The sequence below is a fragment of the Antennarius striatus genome, chromosome 1 (genome assembly GCF_040054535.1).
Source record: "Antennarius striatus isolate MH-2024 chromosome 1, ASM4005453v1, whole genome shotgun sequence".
NCBI classification, from domain to species: Eukaryota; Metazoa; Chordata; class Actinopteri; order Lophiiformes; family Antennariidae; genus Antennarius; species Antennarius striatus.
Genome location: NC_090776.1, coordinates 10,908,669 through 10,931,706, shown reverse-complemented (window position 1 = coordinate 10,931,706; position 23,038 = coordinate 10,908,669). Strand labels below are relative to the sequence as shown.

The window sequence follows — 23,038 nt, the reverse complement described above, 5'->3', positions numbered from 1 at the left end:
GATGACTGAAATGTGAGAGTCATTTGAAAAGTATCTTGATCCTTGGATAGTCACCTTCATATTCATACGGTGAATCAACCCCATGTAAGCAACAAAAGCTTCATTCGGTCTTGATGAAATGTCTTCAATCCTTCAACAGTTAACATCAAAATACTCAAACTCATTAGATGACTAAGAGTTAAAGGAGCAAGAGGTGATGGAATTAATTCCTAGTCCACTGCCTTTTAACGATTGAAGTCTACAAAAAATGCTACTGGAAACAAACAAGCCATACATTAGCATGTTAGCTAGCACATGTCATGTGCTCTTGCAGGGAGATTAACACAGGCTTATTCACTTAGGCCATCTCCACTTTCCCAGCCATGCTCATGACTTCACCTCCTGCAGTGGCCCTTGGGCAACAAGAAAACAAGACTGCCTCTCAACAGTCGGAGCTTATTTCACTCAACATGCTAACTGCTGAATGGAAAATTCTTCCCTCTTGTACTCACAGTTAGGCTTCTGTTTGAGGACTGCATGGTGACATTAAGAAAGAAAATAAATGTACACAAAAAGTACAGAAAGAAAAAGGATGATTTGAATAAACACTGACAGTGAGGAAAACATTTAATAAGTGAACAAGGTGAAAAATGTAAAATTAAGTACATATAATTACAAAAACATCATATTTGGAGTATCAGACAACTGTACTGCATTTATGGAAAATCACACACGCAAAGCCTCTCACTTTGTAGTATCCTTTACAAAACACACACACACACACACACACACACACACACACACACACACACACACACACACACACACACACACACACACACACACACAAAGTAGGAACCCCTGGAGACAATTACCATGTCTCCTTTCAAACCTCGACTTCAAAGAAAAATTCCAGAGAATCTGAGGCATTAAAACTTCTTATTTTCCACCACAATCTCCTTTTATCGATGCCACAAATCCAGCTCTGCTTCACACAGGTGCTGTCAGCAAAAAAGGCTTGTATTTTAAGTAAGGTAACAAACCACTTTGCGGCATGCATTTGATTTCATAACAAGGAAATTGAGAAGGACTGGGGAGTTTATGAACATGTCTGTCTCTTAAGGTGAATATTTGCTTTGATACTGTGACACTGGGGTACAGCCCTCCCATCTGTGTTCACTCAGCCGCTGTGGGAAATGACTGCCTCTTCCCTTCTACTCTCAAGGCTGCCAGTGAACAAGGTTTGAGAAAAGAGCACAGAAGGAAGCCAGTTCCTTGATTCTTATCAAGGCTGGTTTTAGGTTTCTCTAAGCCCATGGGTTAGTACTACGGCTTACAATAGATAAAGTGATCCAACTGATATGCTCCGAGGAAGAGAACAGTGAACTGCGAAACAGAAAGTGTTGAAAAAAGGCATTTTACAACTCCTTTTCAATTTATACTTGCACAGTTTGTGTATGGGAGCTGAAATATTTTTTGGCTGACACATAACTTGAAAATTTAGAGGATAGTGGAATCTTCCTTGAAATGATGCCACCATGAGTAATCTTTGGCTTTAAACAGTCAGGTTTTGACTGAAACAACGCAAGACAACCGTTTACAGAGCCTTCCCACTCCTTAGCAATTGCAGCTGTCAAGATTTCCACTCTTCCATCAGATTCCAGGTTTACTACTTAAAAGTATTTCGCATTTATTTTATTTTAGAAATAGCAGGTCTTTGACTTGAAACTGAGATAGTAAAAGATTTTTCATTTCAAGCTCTTGGCTATTGGTGTGTTCACCCAATTGTGATAAACATGATCAATGATTTGAGGCTAAATTTAATTGTCTCAGAAAATAGTCCTGTTTACCAAATGTTGAATCATATAGAATACATGCAACTAAAGAAATACTGCCCTCATACTGCAGCGTAATAAGTATGAGGAATGAGAAGGAATAAACATGAGGAATATTATATGATAGACAAATTAAAATTTAAAATATTCTTTTGCTGTTAATAATACAATACAGTTAATAATAAATGTAATGTTTACAGATATAACAGCTGATGTTACAGCTGAGCTTCTTATATTTCTCAGGCAATGCAGATCTATCATTGACCACTGGTTTCAATCCAATGGGAAATACTTCAAAGTGGATGTGATGCATGCTTTCTTAGGTACGCAGCAAACAAACTAATTTGTTCCTTTGCCTTTGAACAAACACTCGGGTTCACACTGGTGATACACTTGATGCGTTTCTGCTGTTTCAGCACGAGGAAAAATCAGAAGGTACACAGTCATTCTTTCCCCAGTTAGACCACTTAACCCTCCTTATACCAACTTTGTTGATCAGCTTACATACTACATTACAGTTACATTTTCTTTGTAAATATTAGAACCGATAAGGATGTTATACTGTGCAATGTGCCATCTTTGTTCTTTTGCATAGTTAAACTTTGTTTCACGTTGAACTGTTTTTCTCATTTTTGTTTGAACTTGGTGTCAAAGAAGAAGATGGTAAATGATGACTTGCTGCAATGAATTTGAATGATTATAGAGTTTTTGAAACAAAATAAAAGACAAATAGTGGTAAATAAAAGATGTATTGTTCCATGGCCTAGGTTGAAGGTAACTGGCATGTTAATAGCCTAGTGAGGGAAATATACAGTTTAAAGATATGCGGAAAGCAAGCTTCATTTAAGAAATTATGCTGAATTGTATTCTTGCTACACTAACCACCAGATGAATGAGAGGAAAGAAGATTATAGTGCATGTAAATCAACAGTCTACTTCACAAACTGAGCCTGCAAAAGCAGTTAAATGCATATTTGTCAAGTGGACCGCGGCAAAATGAGCTTCTGGACTGTGTGCTTCAGGAAATTTCTGTAAATATATAAAAGACACCAGTGAAAATCAGTTTTAGCCAAAACTGAAGAGAATAAGACTGAAAATTGCTTATTGCACTTTGAGGCTGGCATTCTGAATTTTACAGAGTACAAGTGGTCCTCAAGATACAAACATTCAACTTAAGAACATTCATGGATACGAACAACCGTATGATGCCATATTCAACTGTTGACTGAGGAGTGCATGAGGTGAGTAGAGACATTGCTGAGTGATTTTCAGTATTTTTTATATCGTCACATTCTGTTTTTGTGTTTGTATTCTTTGTGTATTGTTAATTGTGTTTGTATTGCGTGTTTAACGTCGTTTATTTTCAGGTTTTGTATCTTTTTAGCCTTCCAGGCGTGTGCCGGTTGGCGGCCACTCATGGCGGGTGGTGGGTTTGATTTCACTAAGCTGACAAGGGACCACGGGATTAGAGTGGTGTCTCATTTCAGCGTGGAGGAGGTTGCACTAGCGGTGGGTGAAGTTATCGGGTATAAGGAACTGAAGTCTGCCGGCTGGATGAACAAGGCAATCGTCATGTTCGTGGCGAAGGTAGAACAGGCAAACCTACTGGTGGAACGGGGGATAAAAGTTGGCGGACTGTTTGTACCTGTTTTGCCGTTGTCGCAACCAGCGACTACGATCACACTGTCGAACGTCCCCTGTTTCATCAGTGATAACTTCCTGGTTAGAGAACTCTCTCGACACGGAAAAGCTGTGTCGCCAGTTACCAGAATCACGACGGGTGTAAGTCCCCGCATCTGGGGCATCTCATTTGTCACCGCCGACAGGTATCCATGATCCTGGACAACAGGACGGAAGAATTTAACCACCGTTTTGTTGTTAGAGTGGACAACTATGACTACCCGTGGTACACCACCTCCTCTTGGATGAAATGTTTTGGCTGTGGAGAGGAGGGACACATTGTTAGTGCCTGTCCAAAGTGCGTCAGTGATGCTCCGGGTCCCGGTGACACGGCGGCCCCCGCCGCTCCGTGGCATCCTGTTCCGGCTCCGCAGCGCCGAAGCATTGGGGATGCGGAGCAGAGGGATGCTCCGAGGGGCGAGACTAAGAGTCAGATGCAGGTAGGAGCAGTGATAACCAGTAATATCGTGAGGGTGAGGAGTGAAGGCGGGACAAATGAGGATGGTGGCAGGGTAGCTGAGAGAGCAGATGGAGAGATGGGTTAGAGTGGGGCGGCGCCCAGCGAGATGGGTGACGCGACAGTTGCGGTGGGTGACAATGGGGGGCTGACAGGTGAACAGGGGGAGACTGGAGAGGTAGTGAGCGAAATGGGTGAGAGTATGGAGGTGGTAGGTGTACTGGGTGAGGAAAGTACACTGGGTGAGACTAAGGTGGTGACAAGTGCAGTAGGTGACAATAGGAAGGGGACTGGTGATAAAAATGAGAATGTTGAGACAGGTAGCCAGACAGGTCCTGAAGATATCACAGACGAGCGTGAGACTGAATGGATTCCTGCTTCTACCAGGCGGCACGGTAAGCGGAAGAATGTTTTAACTGTTCCTGACGGACGTAAAGCTGGTCGACTTGAGAGCACACCGAGCGCTAAAGACAGTTGTGACAGTGCTGAATGTATGTCTGATTGCAGTGACCTATCTCACACTCCAGTCACTGCCAGTCAAAACCACGATTTGTACCCTGAAAAAATGTTTAAATTGTTTTTACAACAAACTAAAGGCATGAAAGGTCTGAACCTGGAACAGTTTTTTCCTGATAAATTAATTTTTTATAATTCGGCAAAACAACTTATTCAAAACAAAGCAACATCAGAACTCAGTGACCAAGAGATACACCGACTCAAAAAGAAATTGAGTCAAGTCCGTAAACAACTGAGGTTTGATGGGGCTGTCTGTATGTAGTTACTTTAAGGTACTTTTAACTTTTTCCCTTATCATGGATTATTTTAGAGTGGGGACATTAAACGTAAATGTAGCCAGAGAAGAAAAGAGCACTAATTTTTGACACAACAAGGAGGAAAACTATTGATGTTCTGTTTTTACAAGAAATACACAGTGATGAGAACAATGCGGTGGACTGGATCAAGGAGTGGGAAGGACAGGTGATCCTGAATCATAACACCATGCTGAGTGGTGGAGTGGGCTTCCTGTTCTCTAGAACTTTTAACCCAACATCTCTAGAAATCGAGCATGTCATAAAGGGGAGGTGTCTTTTAGTGAAGGCACATTTTGAACACCGCACCCTGGTTTTGTAAATATTTATGCTCCAACAAACGGTGCAGAGAGGAAGAGCTTTCTAGAAATAATACAAGCTAAGCTGGATAGCTGTGGCTCGGAAGACTTTTTAATTTTGGGTGGGGATTTTAACTGTACTGAGGACGGGATGTTAGACCGTAACCACACAGAGCCTTACCCAGCATCCCAACACACTCTGAAACGGCTGGTCTCTTCTCATGGCCTAGTGGATGTGTGGAGGAAGATGCATCCAGACCGCCGACAGTACACTTGGTCCCACATGACAGAAGGTAGGGTATCTTTAGCCAGGCTGGTTCGCTTTTACTGTTTTAAACACCATTTCAATGCTTTCAAAGACTGTAATATAATGCCAGCTGCTTATACTGATCATTCTCTAGTTTTATGTCGCGTTGTGATGAGAAATATTTTAACTAGGAGTGCATACTGGCATTTTAATTCAACTTTAGCTTTGGACAGAGGCTTTAGAAAGATCTTCAGTAATTTTTGGAGCACTTTTAGACTTAGAAAAGCTGATTTTACCTCTCTTAGCCAGTGGTGGGACTATTGCAAAATAGAGATAAAAGTCCTGTGCCAACAGTATACTCTGAACGTCACACATAACACCTGCCGGTCTATGAAACACCTAGAGGCTGAGATTGTGGAGTTAGAGACAAGCGCTTCCATAGGAAATCAGAGGTGTACTGAAATCCTCAAGTCCAAAAGAATGGCTTTAGCCGACCTGTTGGATACTAAAGTACAGGGTGCCTGGTCCGATCCAGGGTACAAAACATCACAGAGATGGATGTTCCCCCTAGCTTCTTCTTCGGCCTGGAAAAAAAGCATGGACAGACCAACATGATCCACTCCCTGCTGTCTGACACAGGACAGGAGCTGACAGAGCCCAGACAGATCAGAAGGCGAGCTGTGAGTTTTTATTCATCTTTGTATGACAGTGAATACCGAGAAAACCAGCCACTGTTAGAGGAGTTCTGTGCAGAGCTACCTCAGGTCTCCACGGAGACAAATTCACAACTTGACCGGCCACTGGAGTTAGAGGAACTCCACACTGCCCTGCAGAACATGCAGGGACGACGATCTCCGGGTATTGATGGTCTGACGGTCGAATTCTATACAGCCTTCTGGGACATCCTAGCACGTGATATGCTAGAAGTGTTCACCGAAAGTCTAGCCTCAGGCTCTTTGCCACTGTCCTGCCGGAGGGCGGTTGTTGCCCACCTGCCTAAAAAAGGCAATCTGCAGGACATCAAGAACTGGCACCCTGTGTCACTGCTCTGCACCGATTACAAGATTCTGTCCAAGGCTTTGGCTACCAGGCTGAGGGAAGCTATGGAGCAGGTCATCCACTGGGATCAAACCTACTGTGTGCCCGGCAGGTCCATGGCAGACAATGTCTACCTAATTTGTGATGTTTTGGAGGTTTCCAGATCATTGGGTATTAACGCTGGTCTCATTTCATTAGATCAGGAAAAAGCATTTGACCGTGTTGAGCACAGCTTCCTCTGGACAACTATGGAGAAGTTTGGGTTCAGCACCGAGTTAATTGCCAAGATCAAGGTGTTGTACAGTGACGTTGAGAGTATTCTGAAGTTTAACGGCAGTTTGTGTGCCCCCTTCAGGGTGCATCGGGGCATCCGGCAGGGCTGTGCAATTTATGTGACCAGGAAGAGGAGAATTGAAAACAATACTGTTCAAGAAGCAGCTACTTTTTTTTGCTATAACATCAGATGTCGCTTAAAACTGAATTTGGTTTCTATAAACTGACAAAAGACCTGAATAACTTTTGGAACATCTGGTGTTACAAAAATGTCCTATGCACTTTAGTTGATGACCACCTCACTTTTGCAAACTTCCTGATATAATGTACAAATTTTTATATTGTATTTCCCTTTTTTTCTTGGTGTTTAATGTTTTTGAGTGTTTAGTGTTTTTGAAATTTCATCTAATGAAAAATTGTAAAATGTTCTAAATGTTCTAAATGTTAAATGTGATTGAAGTTTTTTTGAAAAAAAAATCTTCTGAGGCACTTTAGTGCTTCATCTAATGTAAAATTGCAAAATGTTTGAATGTGATTAAAGTGTTTTTGCAATAATCAAAATCATATTCAATTGTTGCAATTTCCCTTTGTGCTGCAATCAACACTGAACAACGTAACATTAACACCCCATACATTAATATTTCAAGTCATGACTCAGCAAATATAAGACTAAGTGAACAGTTTGTTCTGATATCAAACTTCATGTGGCCTTTCCTGCCAATGTCAACTTGCAGGGTTTTGTCCTTTTATCCACACTTCTGTGAACTTCTGAGCAGGGAACAAACGCACAATGTATTTATGTTCATAGGGATGTTCGACAACTTCAAGACTGCTGACAGTTCATGTCAGGTTGAGAGTTACAGTCAGCAATGTAGACTATAGACTACCTGTAGAGGAAATATTGGCCGAGTTAGGTTTCTACAGTCTGTTTTTTGAACACTGAACTCTGAATGTTTTCTGTTTGATGTTAACTATTGGTCGAATTAACTGAAAAATTCAATGGAAATAAAGCAGATTAATCAAGCATAAAGTTACATGTTAGACTTCTGATTATCAGGAAGTGCTTCAGCTCATCATTCACATCAGTACAGTAGAATACCTCAGTGGTTTAAAGTTTGGCTTAGCCTCTACACTCCTGAGGATAAAATTCATTCAGCAGAGGTAGAAATATTAGTTATGTTATGGTACTACAGGATTTTATTTTGTATTCTTTTTATGTCCTGTTATTGTTTCTGGTAAGTCTTAGGGAATAGTAATGTCATATTTAGAGTACTAATTACATTTAAATGACATCAAATGGCAATTTTAGATTGGAATTTAATAATTAACAACTTACGAACACACTATGTGCTCATAAAATGTATTTCTAGGCATTAAAAGCATCTCTAAAAAACAGAAAATATGCTAATCAGAGTTCTGTATACAATAAGATGCCAACTGTTATCTCACATGCTGAAGTATTCACTGATATGTACTGCAAATTGCACATGGATGTCACTCAAGATCTAAAACAAACAACAAATATGTCAAAATTTGAAAGATTTCACCTGCCACACTCGAGGGAGTTGGATTAAATTTTGGTGGATCATTTTTATACCTTTATTAATGACAAAACCATTCTATGGTAGGGACTCATTGGCCAAATGATCAGGCATATAAAAGCATTTTTGCAAGACTTAAATACAAAGAGGAAAAGGACATAATATCTGGTTAATTCTGCTTGATCACCAGGTGCCTGGTGAGTATGAGACAGACTGCTTCCAAGCATTCTCTCAGAACATATCACTAGAGCCTCATTAAAAATAATGACCACACTTTCATTTAAATGGACACAGCTCATACAAAGGCTCAACTGCTCTTGTTATGGAATGAAGACATTCAGTGAGAGAGCCTCTGGAGCTTCATATACTAGATGGACAACAACACCCAGCTGAACCTGACAGGCAATTATACAGTTTTAATGGACAAAGATCCTCAGCATAAAAGATTGTGTTTTTGTTTGTGAGAGAAATATTATGTGATAAAATGAATGAATGGCAAATTGAGACATTATACAAACAACTAGCAGGAATCCGTGGAAATTCCACGATAAAACAATAATATCAGACTTCATACCACACATATGAAAACAAATGTATTGATATTATAAACCAAACGCACCCATCACAGAGTTCTCCCACCAGCAGGCAGCGCATCACCGTCTGACCCAGAACTGGCATCGACGTATTTGGCGAGGAACATGAATGAATGAATGAAAAAATAAATACATAAACTATATGACTCATAAAGAAAGAAACAGACGAACAAATATCCAACTGTCAAGCATGTTTATCAATGCGTCTTTGACGTGGAGCTGTTCTACATCAGAAAATAGCCGGTTTTAACTCCGTCCATTCTGTGTGTACATGTACACACGGGTCACACACAGTAAAGTCACAGCGGTTTCCATCGCAGGGAGACGCCCCATGGATAGAAAAAGTTTCAGTTACAGCATTCACATGACAACGCAGACCCGGCGTATTCAAAAAACTTCTTTGGCCGGTGCTTTCGTCCCAGATATCTTCATTGTCGTGTGGACGAAAGGCGTAACTGCAATAAAAAGTCTCGCTGGCCGATGCCTTACGTTGGTCGATGCCTTGTTCACATGATTCCTTCTTGCAGATGCGCCGTGACTGGTTGGGCAGGTAGTGGGAGGAGTTAAAACATGACACCGTGAGGTTTTCAAGTAAGCTCATTCAAATATATAGGTGGAGAGATACTCAAGCTTTCTCCCTGTGTGTATGTTTGTGACTGAATTTAAAGTCAGACCATTGCAAAGACATTTTCAATTCCCCCAAAATAAAAAACAGCTGGCAGCATCTGGTGTCAGCTTGCAGACACAACTTCTTAACAGAACAAATGAATGTATCAACAAAACCTGAGGGCAGTCTCATGACTCTCTTCTGTTTCATCCTACTGACAGTTACACAGATAAACTTCTCTATGTACTCATTAGGCATTCTCTTAACAATAATTTTCACTTAACCTGCTGTACGTTCACTCAAAATGTCCTCAATACATAAAAATGTAACATGAGCATCCAGCCCTGAAAATGACCTCTATCAAACATGTGGAAGAGATTTTGCTCAATCTATAACAAGGGGAATTTTTTTTTTTTAAATGGACTTAACTACTGATTGGTGGTGGATTGCCCAACTGGAATGACAGATCAATGACCAGTACTGATCCTCATGAGCCTGACTGGATCAAATATCAATTACAATGACTATCTGAATGGAATGTCCTCTGTTATTTCTTTCCTATACATCAAAATAATAACAGAAGAAGAAGAACTTGGCTTGAAGGCCAAGTGGAAGATCTGTTTTTGCTGTGCTCAAACCAACAGAAAGATTAATAGCACAGGATGCAATGATAGCCTCCAACACCTCCCCCAATTTTTCCATACTTTCCTCCCCTCTGATGTCGCTAGCAGGAAGTTGCTGAGCAGACATGTCACCCAGCAGAGTACAATTGAGTTAGTAATCTCTGACCCTGCAGTGGCAGAGAGTCTGGCTCGCTGTCGCTCTAGCTCTTCCTCTCTGGGAGAGATACTTGTGGTTACACTGCTGCTGGTCAGGAGTTGCCAAAATAAAGTTCCCCTCTCAAATGAACACACAGACACACACAGGCATGTATGACATAATGCAATTGCATGCCATGAGAATCTGGCAAAAAAAACTCTGAACTCCAAATCAGGTCCACGTAATGAGTGAAGTAATGTCTGTGTTCACATTTGGATGGGAAGAGGAATACAGAGCAATGTTTAAACGGAGAGTTCTTCCAATTCACAATAACTTTGTAGCAGGAAAAATTGATTGCCTTCTAACTTTGTGCAAAGTACGCACTGACTGTGCCACATAACCTTCATTCATTTATTCAGTTCAACACAGAAAACTTGAACAGATACTGGCCTCATGAGGAATCATTTTGATGCATCAAAAACAAACACCAGATGTTGTGAACGGAGTTAAATGTCAGACTTTTTTTTTTCTCCTAAGCGCCATTGAAGCTTTCTTTGTTTTGCTCAAAACAGATCACTGCATTAAATACTATAGTGTTATTTTGGGAATTTGTTTTATACATGTTTTCAAAATGTAGTCATCATTTCAGAGAGGGCACCAACTGGTCGACTAAAAAATAAAACACTCATTACATACACTGACAAAATTCCAAACACGCCTGTTCAAAAATAGCAGCTGCTAAACATGCTTAAACCACATGATTACAGGCTTTAGTTTAAAGGTTCAAATCCAATGACAAGATTTTAATCTACTGAATCCATTCGCTGCACCTCTTAATTGTATTTACAAGCATACACACAAAAGGAAATTTCATCCAATTTTTTTTCTCTATCAACCATTAAAAAAGCAAGCAATCACAAGAGACTTATAATGACTTGTGTGACCTGCATTTGAAAAGAACATTGGGACCGCATCCAGCGAGGAATGTATGAAACAAAATGATTTTGTACATCCAACAAAAATTCACAGGCTCTTTTCTGCAAAAAGGATAAGCACTTTAAAAGAATGACCGAGAAATACTTGGGTCTATTGTTAATCAGTTGTTCATTATTGTTAGGTTTAATGTGTCATAATGAAACCTTGAGTATTGCAGCTTAGAGCAATTTTGGCCACATAGCAGATATTTTGTGAATGCCAACCTAAATGTTGAATGTCTTTGTTAAATCAGCAGATTTTATTCTAAAAAAACATTTTGCCTCTCTAGTATGATAACAAAGCTATTCAAGGCTAGCTAATGTTTCTGGGGGAGGGGGGGTTGTTTGTTTTTTTACTTTACACATGCTGTTTCACCTGTTTGACCTGGTAGACACCAAACGTTTTACATTTTGTCATTCCTATTTAGTCACTATCAGTTGTATTAATGGAAAATGCGACAGTAGCTTTGCAGGCTACACAGTTTGTATTCTAAAGGACTATACTAAGGTCATAAAAACAAAGTGATGGTGGTATGTTTTAACTTAAAACCTTTCTAATTCAAAAGAAAAAAAGGTTTGTTTTTTTAACCTAGAAATAAATGTTAAATCAAGGAGGACTGATTTAAAAGAGAATTAACATATAGTATACAAAATGAAAAGAAGAAATCCTACCTTCCAGGTTTACACTGAATATAGTTTGGTATTACAATACTTGGATTCTGATTTATTTTCATAAACACTGCAATCTTCCAGAATATCAGCGGAAGCTGTGTACATTGCCTTTATCATTGTTCAACTTCCTGTGACCACACAGCAGAGCATCAAATCCTATTAAATAAGCAGAACAAAATGGAAGAGAAGTGGTGATAATAAAGAGGGATTAACTGCCCCCCCCCCCCCCCCCCCACACACACACACACACGCACAAACAGAAACTGTGTGGCATTCAATGAAGTGGTCTGAGGACAGCAGTGAGATTCTGTGAAAGTTGTGAAGCAACCATTTCAAGTTGGGCAGATGGTTTTATGTATTTTTCATGCTGCTGAAAACCTGTGACTGAGGTTTGGTTGGTTGTCATCCAGTGCCTGGGGAACCAGGACTGAATGCATTCAACACAACACTGCAGAATCACATGATGTCTGACCTCCCTGCTATGGCAAACTGCCCAGCAAGGAAAGGGGAGGAAGGAGAGGAATGTGTGACTGGGGCTGTGCAAAAGAGTGGAGAGGAAGGTACACGGCTGTAGAGTGAGTCTGTTCAGTGAGCATAATCTGAATTCTCCACTAAAGTGTACAACTACACAGGTCTGACCTGAAAAAGATACTGTCAGAGAGAAAGTGGGGAAAATATAAAGATGGAAAGGCTGAGGGGTGAGGGGAGGAAGAACAGACAGGAGCAGTTACAGCTAAGGATTCACGCAATGTTGGAGAAACCGGGGAATAAAAAAAAGCTTTCCTGTCTTACCTTCCACTGGAATGTATCCAATGTATGTCTGTGAATGTGTGTGAATGTGTGTGCATGTGTGTGTGTGTGTGTGTGTGTGTGTGTGTGTGTGTGTGTGTGTGTGTGTGTGTGTGTGTGTGAGTGGTTGTGCGTACATGCATGTGTGAGGGTGTGTATACATGTGTGTGGTATGCCGGCAGGAAAGCTTTCAGCATATTAATATCACATTACCACACAAGGAAACACAAGCTTCAATCCAAGCCTCCAGCCAGCCTAACAAGTGTGGGAGCTCCACTCTGGAGGTCAGCAGCAGCAACTTGGACAAATGGAATTCTACAGAATGCAACACATCTTTAACAGATGGGTGGCTGGTAGACACCAAACGTGTCTACCAGCCGCTAAGTTATACGGTATAAACCAATAATTTAAGTTAATTGATATACAGTATTTTTTGATATATAATGGGGTTACACAGAAGCCAAGAGCTACAATGAAAAACAGATCAAACAGTTTTTATTTGCTGGGTATTTAAGGGTAAGGTACATTTAACTCTGAAAAGTGAGGCAAAAAAAAAGTGAGTCTACGTCTAGTGAGTCTAAGCCAGATTACATTATTGTTTAACAAAGATCACATTACATATGTATGCAGAAGATAGCAGATACAGATGATGCTGTCATACTGTATGCAGATGATATTGTTACATACATACATTGTATATGTTACACACAGTATGAAAGCCAACATAATGTTGGAGCAGATGAGCAACCAAGCATTAAAATAATAACATCTAAAAGTATTTCACCACAAAGTAAAGAATACATTTATTTATCCACATGATGAATTGAAGATTTCAATGTTTTTTCAGTAAATTCTGGGCTCCTTTTCAGAAAAAACTAATAATGCAATTGCATTATTGTTGTTGCTTAAAGCCTTAACACGGTATCTTCAGAACAGAAATTTAGATGTTATGGTAAAGAAGAAAGAATACATTTTAACAAAATTGCGTCTTTATATTGGGAACACAGCACAATCTCCTGGAGCTCCTCCTTACCCTACAATTAGCCACCATGTAACAGGGAGGGGAAATGCCATGTTGCTATGTCATGTGTTTATGAAACACTGTGAGTTATGGAAACTATCACACTAAACGCAGCTGGTGTAGTGTTAAACATCATACCTCTTTTGCTCACGAAACACCACCTTACTATTTCTAATCACACACTGGAGAGATTGTGCTGCCATTATTTCATTCAACTTGAACAAACAATGGCTTGTGTGAGACGGTGTAAGATGGGCTGGTCTGGCAACACATCCAATTTTTGAGGAAGGATCCCAAAGTGAATACAGCTCAACTAAATTCAAGATGGTTAATTTATTTCTAATTTATCAAATGATGACCTGTCAAAATGCCTTTGGAGAAAGGGGAATCATGCACATTTCCTATTTGTCATTTCAGTCAGTGAAATAAAACTGAATTAATGCTAACTATGAGTGGATGATGGCTTTATGGTTGACGACAGTCTAGATCACTAGGGGACCACTGACATGAAGTACATATCATGTCTTGTATGTGTCTGATGAACACAACTGTCAGGATCTACTACAGCTGAATAACCTACAGTCAAAAATTATTATTCACAAACTGCTTTGAAGGTTGAAACTTCTAGACAGCAATGTTATGTAAACATTTCATCATCAGGAAATTTCTAGAAATCATTGATTACATACGTAGAGATTACACACAGCCCTAATCTTCATTTGATATAAATCAACAGAGAACTGAACACTAACTGCTTTTTCAATCTGCATGTCTGTTAAAAGGAGTAGACCTCTTTGACTTATATTTTGTAAGACATGTAGCTCTGCAGTGGGAGATACGGTATTTGGAGTAATAAATTAGACCCCTATTATAATTGTGTGGATTGATCCAATCAATTTTATCACCACAGGAGTAGGCTGATGGTGTGATTTGAGCTCTGTATGGGGTGTGATGTGCCTTAGCCTGCGCTGCAAACCACACTGAAAATGTGTCTGTGCAATGTTTAAATAAATGTTGCACTCAAAATATAGTAATGATGTTTGACTATGTTTCATGTGCAATTCTGAGGTATTGCACAGTTGACTGTAATTGCTATATGTGAGATAAACCATCTGCAGTGTATTCACCACCCATAAAGCAGCTCCGTTTGACTGGAGCTCTCTCTTCATTCTTTTTAATTATCTCACTCTGCCTCCTCCAGCTAAAATATAACAATTTTCAATCCGTAACACACCTTTCTTTGTCCCAACCCCCCACTTTCTGCAGAAAAAGGTCAGGCACACATTTAAACTCAATGCTGAGTGAGCACTGGGGGGTAAGGGTTGAAAGACAGAGGACGGATCATAATGGCTGGCCAATTATCTGCAGCAAGGGGGGCTGGGGAGTTAGGAGGAGTGAGAGATTATAGGGGGAATGGATCAATAAACCAGTCAATTTCTAATGAGGGAGAGAATTGGTCCAAGTCAAGCAGATGGAAATCCTGCTCTGCCTGGGGTGGTCTTTCTTCACTATCTGTCAGCAAGGTATCGGGTTTTTAGGGTTGCTTTGTGCAACAGCGCCCGACCTGGTCAAAGGCTGCTATAACACTGGATTGGTCATCTTTAGTAATGTACCCTTTTTGCATTCACAGTTTTCTTTTATTTTCTCCTGATCTACCCACATTCCACTTTCTCTAAATATTTCATATATCACTAGGGGTAGATATAGAAGAGCCTGAAAAATAATGGTTGTCTGTCCTTCACCACCCGCCTCTTTTAACCACCCACAACTGCCAGCACAGGACAGTAAATCCTGCTTCTCACCCACTCTCCCAGCCAAGCAGCTCAACTGTGTGCTACTCTGCTTTAGTACAACATGCACTCCTCTGCTTACATGAAAAGAAGCAGGCTTAAAACACTAAAGGCTAAACAGTTAACAGTCTCTGCCTTCAAACTGGTGACTGGAATGAGCACAAACCAACTACTCAGCACCATCATTAGACCTTCTGTACTGTTGTTCGTCTCTGGTTGCTCCACTGTTTTCTACATCTGCCTTTCTTTTTTGTGAGGGGCCTTGTGTGGGGTGAGGGGTGTTATTTATGGCTGCTCTGTGCAAGTGGACACATACACACACATACCCTTTCACAGGATGAAAGGGCAGCCACACTGCCTGCAAACATGATTTTACAGCCCTGGGTGGAATGAGTGGTGTAGGAGAGAATGAGGACAGAGTACAAAAAGGAAAAGCCCTTAGATTTACAGGTCCCTGCAGTAAGAATGAAAACCATGTAGCAGCACACATTTTTTCTTATTTTCTTTTTACCAAAATTCAGCGCTCCTCAAAAATAACACAAACTGAATTGATGCATGAAGACACACTTTAAAATGCGCAGCTACATGGAAACACTGGAAGATTTCTAAGAACAAACAAAAAAAATCACCCCTAAAATATAAGCATGTGTGCTCAAGAGGGATTGTGGTTTTACACGCATGGGACATGTTTGAGTTGCGTTTACATAACATGTTCAGTGTAGATTATTCTCTCTCCGTGTGTGTGTGTGTGTGTGTGTGTGTGTGTGTGTGTGTGTGTGTGTGTGTGTGTGTGTGTGTGTGTGTGTGTGTGTGTGTGTGTGTGTGTGTGTGTGATAGGACAACTGTCAAGTCAGGAATTTAAATGTCGATACACAAAAAAGATGACTAACTGACATCTTGGTGGGTGTGGATTTGCTTTATTTTAATTTGATGGGAGAAAACCAGAGTAAATGCTCTTGTGAAGGCATCGCTATTATTCAAAGAATTAATGTTTTCAAATTGCTACACAAACAATTTCACAATTCATTGAGGCTTGAACAGCTCTGGACTGTTCAAGCCTGTTCAAGGAATACTATTACATATATTAAAATTTCCTGTCAAAATATTAGCCGACAGCATTGCAACTGGCTCACATTGTGCTAATTTTTCGAATTAGTACTTTAGACAATATATCTCAATTACATGAAGTGAGCCAGCTGTCGGCATCACATTTGAAAAATAATTACAAACTAAAACCGAGTAAAAAAACAAGTTTTCCTTTCGGTCGAGTAGTAGAAGGCTACAACAGGTTGAGTTCATTTGGTTTGTTTAACATTACATGTCCTCTGATGCTGATACAGAAACAACATACTGTGCAGCCCTACCTCTAATTATATTTGTATACAGCATTACATGCACAGATAAGACCTGTGGCAGTGCAGTCTCTACAAAAGTCAGAGGAGAAAGGTGCATGATGAGTACAGCAATGAAACTGTTTTCAGTACGTTCCACTGCTATGACAGCAACTCTGTGCACATATGATGACTTAATGAGAATGGAGTGTACTTTCCAGTGTGAACTCCATATAACTCAAAATTAGGTAAATTCATTTGGGTGTAAAAGCTTGAGTTAACAGTTTATGAGTCTGGAAATGCAGCACTAAAATGCTGTGAATGGATTATGTTTTGCCACATCACATGTTCAGAGTCGAGTCAGACCAGAGTTCTTGTAACGCCCTGATTAAGGGTGGATTTGACTTTAAGTGGCAATGGAAAGACAACAGCAGCGCATTCTATTGCTGCATCAGTATTCAGAGAGCTCTTTAATATTCTTGTCTTCTCTAGCTAAATGAGAGAGCAATCACTGTTATAGTACAATGCTTAAGGACAACAAAATGATACCAGTGTAATGTATCTGTACATACAGTGTATCACTATCCTGGTGGGAGGTATGTGGTAAGAGAGGAGAGTCCTGCGGTGCACACTGTCCCCAGTGGTGGGAATCGTGAAGCTGGCAGAGCTTTGGCTCAAGAGGGTTTAGTCTGACCTCTGCTGGTAAGATGTGGAATTGCAGAAATCATTTCTACTGCAAAAACTGAGTTACCAATGATGAGAGGCCAACTCAGTCATATACTGTATAAAGGATCTTCCAGGTACTCTTCAATAAAACAGATGTGAGGGGAATTCTGACCATCCTCACAGACATGGAACGTCTAGATTTTAACCTTGTCAAACAAACAAGTCAGTCTGTCCTTAATAACATTCATAATTTTTGACAAAATGAGTATTTGTATCTGAGGAAGATTGAGTTTTTTGTCTTTTACCATGTGCGTAAAGTAATCTTCTGGATATCTATAATCTCAAAGGGCAATGTCTGAAATGGTTTATTGTTTCCTGTCTAATTGTTACATCCTGTTTCAAAGCGGTGATGTATTGCAATTGTCAGTGTTCCTGTGCTCGTCTGTCCGTTCGTTAGTCCACTGAATATCTTTGCAAGAAATGTGAAACAAGCTTTGTGAAACGATCACTAGCTTTGATCTATGGTCAATGCTACTGTATAGCCTTGACCTACTCAGAAAGGTCAAAACTATGCACTTGTCAGGTAAAGTAGGTCAGGGTAAGTCGCGGGATGTTGCAGTCTCTGACTGCCTTTTTTTGTTTTGAAACTGAACTGTAATTCGGCTTTCATTTTGATGTCAGTGAAGTGTTTACGTGTATGCAGCATGACTAAAGTAGAAAAGACTCAGACCACAAACCTCTGCCAACTCCACCACTACAGGATTATTACAGAGTACAAAGGTGAAATGTTGTTGTTCTTATTACAGTACCAATTTTTTCCCCATTGTTCAGGTATTAGTGATGGTATTAGTAGAGTCATGGGCTCGATGAGTGCTTTCTAACTGAATCTCACAGGGTTTTAGGAAGTAGAGAACAGATATTGAATATGTGCCAGGAGTCACCCCAAATTTTATCTCGTCTTCCTTTGCTTAAGATCCAACCCTACACAAATTTTTACCAAAATCCCTTGACAACATTTTGAGCTATCTTGCAGACAACAGACAGTTAGGAAGAACATTAAACTCTGGCATTCAGACGTAATTCCACAATCACAGTTTCAATTTCCAGCAGTCACCACAACACAAATACAACAAAAACAGTCGGATCAAGAGTCCACTAAGTCCAGCCTGTATGTAAACCGAACACTAACAACAACTAAAAGAACATTTGTGCCAAGAAGACAGAGATGAAAACTCTTGGGAAAACTGCTTTTCTGCTGACGTGGACAGACCATGTAGGTCAATATCAGTAAATTGAAATGAAAATCATCTAAATGCACCTTAACGAATGCTGTTGGTCTTCCTCGTTGGTTTTGGTATTCATTCTGCTGCCATGGCCCAGTTACAGACCTGAACCATCACCCATATTTGTTCTGTGATTCAGTCGACTTTTAACAATATGACATGAGCTGAAATTCAGCCAGTTGTCAGTCTGAACATTTGTCTGGTATAAAACAAACCATCACTGACCTGCTCTCTGAACTGATCCTGAGAGAGGCAGTCGGTCACGTTAACGCAGCCCAACAGGCAGGAGGTGGGGTAGTGTTCAGGAAACCTGGGCTCTGCACAGATCAAAGAATTACACTTACACACAACCACAGGCATCATGTTTACTTAAGCCAGGTCTGCCAGAAAAAAATCCCCCTGCACTCACGGCCCTCTGAGCAGCTTCAGTGTGTACACTATTTACCTTTCTTGCGGATGTGGCGGTGCATGGCTTCAACCTCCGCAATCTCCAGAGGGGTGGGCTTCTTAGCTGCAGCGGCAATCCAAAGACGACCCCGGTGGGATGTGTACCAAGTCCGCCCCTCTACCCTACACCCACAAAAAATGTAGAATTACTGCTTCTTTCATCGTTCTGGCAAAAAACAAAGTCTACATTGTAGATGTAGTTGTGCAGTTTTGTTCATATGCTGCAGCCCCTGAGAGACATTTTTAAACCCTTACCTCTTGATGCCTCTGACCAGCAGTGAGGCCCACGGCTGGTGCATGCTGAGGCACCAGCCTCCATCAGACATCTCCTGCAGTTCTCGGTCTTGGAGCCGTAATTTGGAACGCTCCACTCTTCCCTTGTCCTCCGCCACAATCTTTCCCTGTCCGTCATTTCTCTTGTAGTTTTCACTTCTGCCAATATCCACCCACTGGAGAGGACATTCATTGTCTCATTATATTCTACATCATTGCCAGTGCCAGCATTTCATTTGTGCAAATGTCCAGATGAAAAAAACAAACAAAAAAACCCCGCTAACTCAGATCAGAGAAAAACCCAATGTAACACACATTCAGTGTCTAGCTGACCCACCTCTGGTGCAGACTGCATTATGTTGGGGTTGACAAGCGTTCTGCTGCTTGACTTTCCACCTTGTCTTTCAGACTGCACTTGTGATTTTGATGTAGAATCAGCGCTCATAGCCTTGAGGGTCTCATCCAACCTGAAAAGGTTTTGCAAACATTACTTAAAACACAACATGAATGCTGCCACAGCCTTGATGTTCACACTATCTTACTTGACGTAGTACTCATTAAGGTTGTTTCCCTCATCCAGAACTTGTCTACCAGCAAAGTCCAGTGTGATTTTCCTGTCCTTGCGAGAGGCATGACGAAGTTCTCTAAGCTCCTCCTCCTTTTTCTTTAGCTTTTCCCGTTCAGAGGGTGACAACCACTGGTTGGACTCGGAGGCAAAGTAATCTGACTGATCGTCCAGAACCTGCATTCTCTTAACACTGGAGTTAAGGTGGAGAGCAAATAAAGAAAGAAGTTAAATCTTAATGATCACCATCAACGGCAATCAAAATCCTCACTTTAAGTGCTGACATAGTAATTTCTTTTTTGTGATACCTATTCTTGTCGTTATCCAGCAGTTTGTCTCTATGTTTTATAGCCTTCTCAAAACCAGCTTTCACCAAGGCCTCTTGATGTGGGAGATAATCTCTTTCTCCAGGGCCTTCCACCAATATGAAAAACAAAATCACAGCATTAACTCCCATCATTATCTGATAGTTATTATTTAGTTTAAGATAAGACAAAATAATCCATTATTCATCCCACAGTGACGAAATTTTCACAATTACAGCTGCAATAGTCAGGGAGAAAAGAAGAATAGCACAGACAGCAAATAACATAAATAATAAGAGTGGTAAGTGAAAAGAGAATTTTTTGAGTCTAGATTAGTTTTTGAGTCTCACCTCCCATGAGCTTCTTTCTTAGTTTCTGGCTTTTGTTTGAGTCTCGTTGCAGGATCTCTTGCTCCTCTTTAGTGCACACCTGAATAATAAAAATTAATAGGTAAATATTCTAAAAAGAAATCTGAGATTATCAGCAACACAAGTGTAGCGAATTTAAGAATGGAATTGATGGATAATAAAGTTTGACGGACCAGGCTCCCACAGAAAAGGCAGGGTCCCGAGCCCTCTTGCTCACAAACAATCCGTCCACAACTGAGGCAGTTGTTGATGAGTTTGTGCTTTTGGGCAAGGCACTCACAGGCATGTCGACCTGGGATTAAAACAGCCAGTCTGTCCTGTCCTTCTTTATTATATAGACTGACAAATTTACTTTTTCTCTTTGTTGAAGACATGTTACTGTTTTCTTGGGCCTGAAAAAGCATCCAATGAAGGAGTATAAAGGAGACAACATGAGAGAAGAGAGAAGAAGACATGATCAAAACATTGCACCCACACTTACAAAGCAGATAATCTATTAATTAACTTTGGGCATCTTGTCTTTGCTCTACTGCAACAATGACAACAGCTTTCAAAAAGGAGATAAATGACCAAATGTTAGGCTGATGTGTACTGACCCTCATTTGATCAATGGGAGTTTTGACAGCTTCTTGTTCTGGTTCTGTTTGGCTCACAGTTACTACTTCCTGTTTGTTACGACCTTTGCGTTTGGACTTCTTCTGAACATCTTTGGTGATGTCTTTCAATTCTCCAGAAGGACAGATAGTCAGAAGGACAGTCAATTTCAATGGTTACAGTGGTTCATCATGTTTAATACTCTCTACGGGAGCTTATGTACAAGGTGTTCATAATATGACACACATCGGATATTTATTTATGTACCTGCTGAAGAGGATTCTTTGAAAAGCAAAAGCCCAGTGTTATCTGTGGCTGGCCGCCGAGTCTTCTTCCATCTGATGAGGAGCTCATCTATAAACTGCCCTTTGGCCCCCTCTGTACCCTGCAGGAGGTCTCCCACATACTCCACAATCTCTTCAGCGTTTTCAATGGACAAAATGTATCTAGACAGCAGGGCGATTTTTCTAATCACCGTTAAATGTCAAATCAAAGTGGATGTTGAGAACATGCCATACAAAATCACACATGTCAGATGTGATGACATTATCAACTACAAAATAATTTGTTTAAACGATTCCAGTAATGTCTGTACATATACTGTAAATTTAAATAATCATATGTTCCCCAATATTATTATTCTTGTTTTCCAGAAGTTGGAATATACAGTATATTTTATATATGTATATATATATATATATATCCAATGTCCAATATATGCGATTGAATGACATTCAAATCATGTCCTAATATTAAATGTTTTAAGGTAAACCCCCTACAAAATGCACAGGTAACTTTAAAATGTAGTTTGATTAGAAGGAAATAAACACGTGTTACAGTGAAATGTAGGATTTGTACGTGGAGTGGGGAAAGAAGTATTTGGTAAACGTTAGCTAACATTTAGCTTGAGTAATAGACCTGTCAACCTATCCTGGCATTATGACAGCCGCAAATAACACATTACAGACGATCAATGTAAATCAGTAGGACTTAGAACACAAACATTTTTAACTGGCGATTATATAAAAGCAGACACATTACATAGCAATCGCCAGACTGTCAATGACGTAGATTGTCGGACGGGAACGTTAGCTTGTCAGCAATTCAGTCATTGTTAAATAACGTGGCGTTAACATTTCTTACTGGACGATGTCTTCACAGGCTTCCAAACCGAATTTGTGGTTTAACTGATCCACAGACCACTGCAGCAAAGCGTCTGGCATTTTATTTCTACTCTTTAAAGTCTCGCGTCCCACAAGACAAACCGGTGACACAGATGCCGCGTGAATGTTTCCAGCCGAGGACATAACAAAGGCGCACACAGTAAATACTTGTGTTTCAGAGAATACCTTCCTGAAGCAATTCGTGCTGTGGATCAACGGTCCTCTTGAGAAGTTATTTTCTGTAGAGTATAGTATTATAGTACAGTATCCTCAATTCAAAAATTGACAACAATAAAGTTCGCTGCTTCCAGGAACGGTGGAAATAACAGAATTGTTCACTGAAAGCTGAAATAACTATCTTGACTTGAAAACATGATATTTTATTTTAGACACCTGAAAAGAGTCTATTTTTTTATTTTTTTTATTTTATATACTGGTTTGATCCCCGAAGGGAAATTAAGAAAGCACACTCTAGCTACTGATTACAAACGCATGCATACATATTTGTGAGTACAGGCCCCTGTATCACACACACACACACAAAGGGGCCTGTAGGCATGCAGGGGAGGTAGAGTGGCAGGCAGCTCCTTCTTGGTGCGCCTCAAATGAGCAATTTGTAAAGGGGACGGCACCTTGCTCAAGGGTGCCTCGGCAGTGCTCCGGAGATGAGCTGACACCTC

At 40.4% G+C, this 23,038-nt stretch overlaps 1 protein-coding gene across 1 annotated transcript in view; it reads right to left on the bottom strand.

Annotated features, from left to right (window-relative positions):
- The window catches only part of trip4 (thyroid hormone receptor interactor 4), an 80,719-nt gene extending 58,234 nt beyond the window's left edge, over positions 1 to 22,485 (bottom strand). Inside the window, exons 1-11 of the mRNA XM_068313396.1 lie at positions 22,339 to 22,485; positions 21,463 to 21,641; positions 21,198 to 21,328; positions 20,775 to 20,993; positions 20,584 to 20,662; positions 20,237 to 20,342; positions 19,906 to 20,121; positions 19,701 to 19,830; positions 19,346 to 19,539; positions 19,089 to 19,213; positions 18,869 to 18,960 (exon numbers count right to left, since the gene is read on the bottom strand). Of these exons, the coding sequence (XP_068169497.1) occupies positions 18,869 to 18,960; positions 19,089 to 19,213; positions 19,346 to 19,539; positions 19,701 to 19,830; positions 19,906 to 20,121; positions 20,237 to 20,342; positions 20,584 to 20,662; positions 20,775 to 20,993; positions 21,198 to 21,328; positions 21,463 to 21,641; positions 22,339 to 22,418 (1,551 nt within the window). The 5' untranslated portion in view covers positions 22,419 to 22,485. The remainder of the gene's footprint in view (positions 1 to 18,868; positions 18,961 to 19,088; positions 19,214 to 19,345; positions 19,540 to 19,700; positions 19,831 to 19,905; positions 20,122 to 20,236; positions 20,343 to 20,583; positions 20,663 to 20,774; positions 20,994 to 21,197; positions 21,329 to 21,462; positions 21,642 to 22,338) is intronic.
- Positions 22,486 to 23,038: the final 553 nt, after the last annotated feature.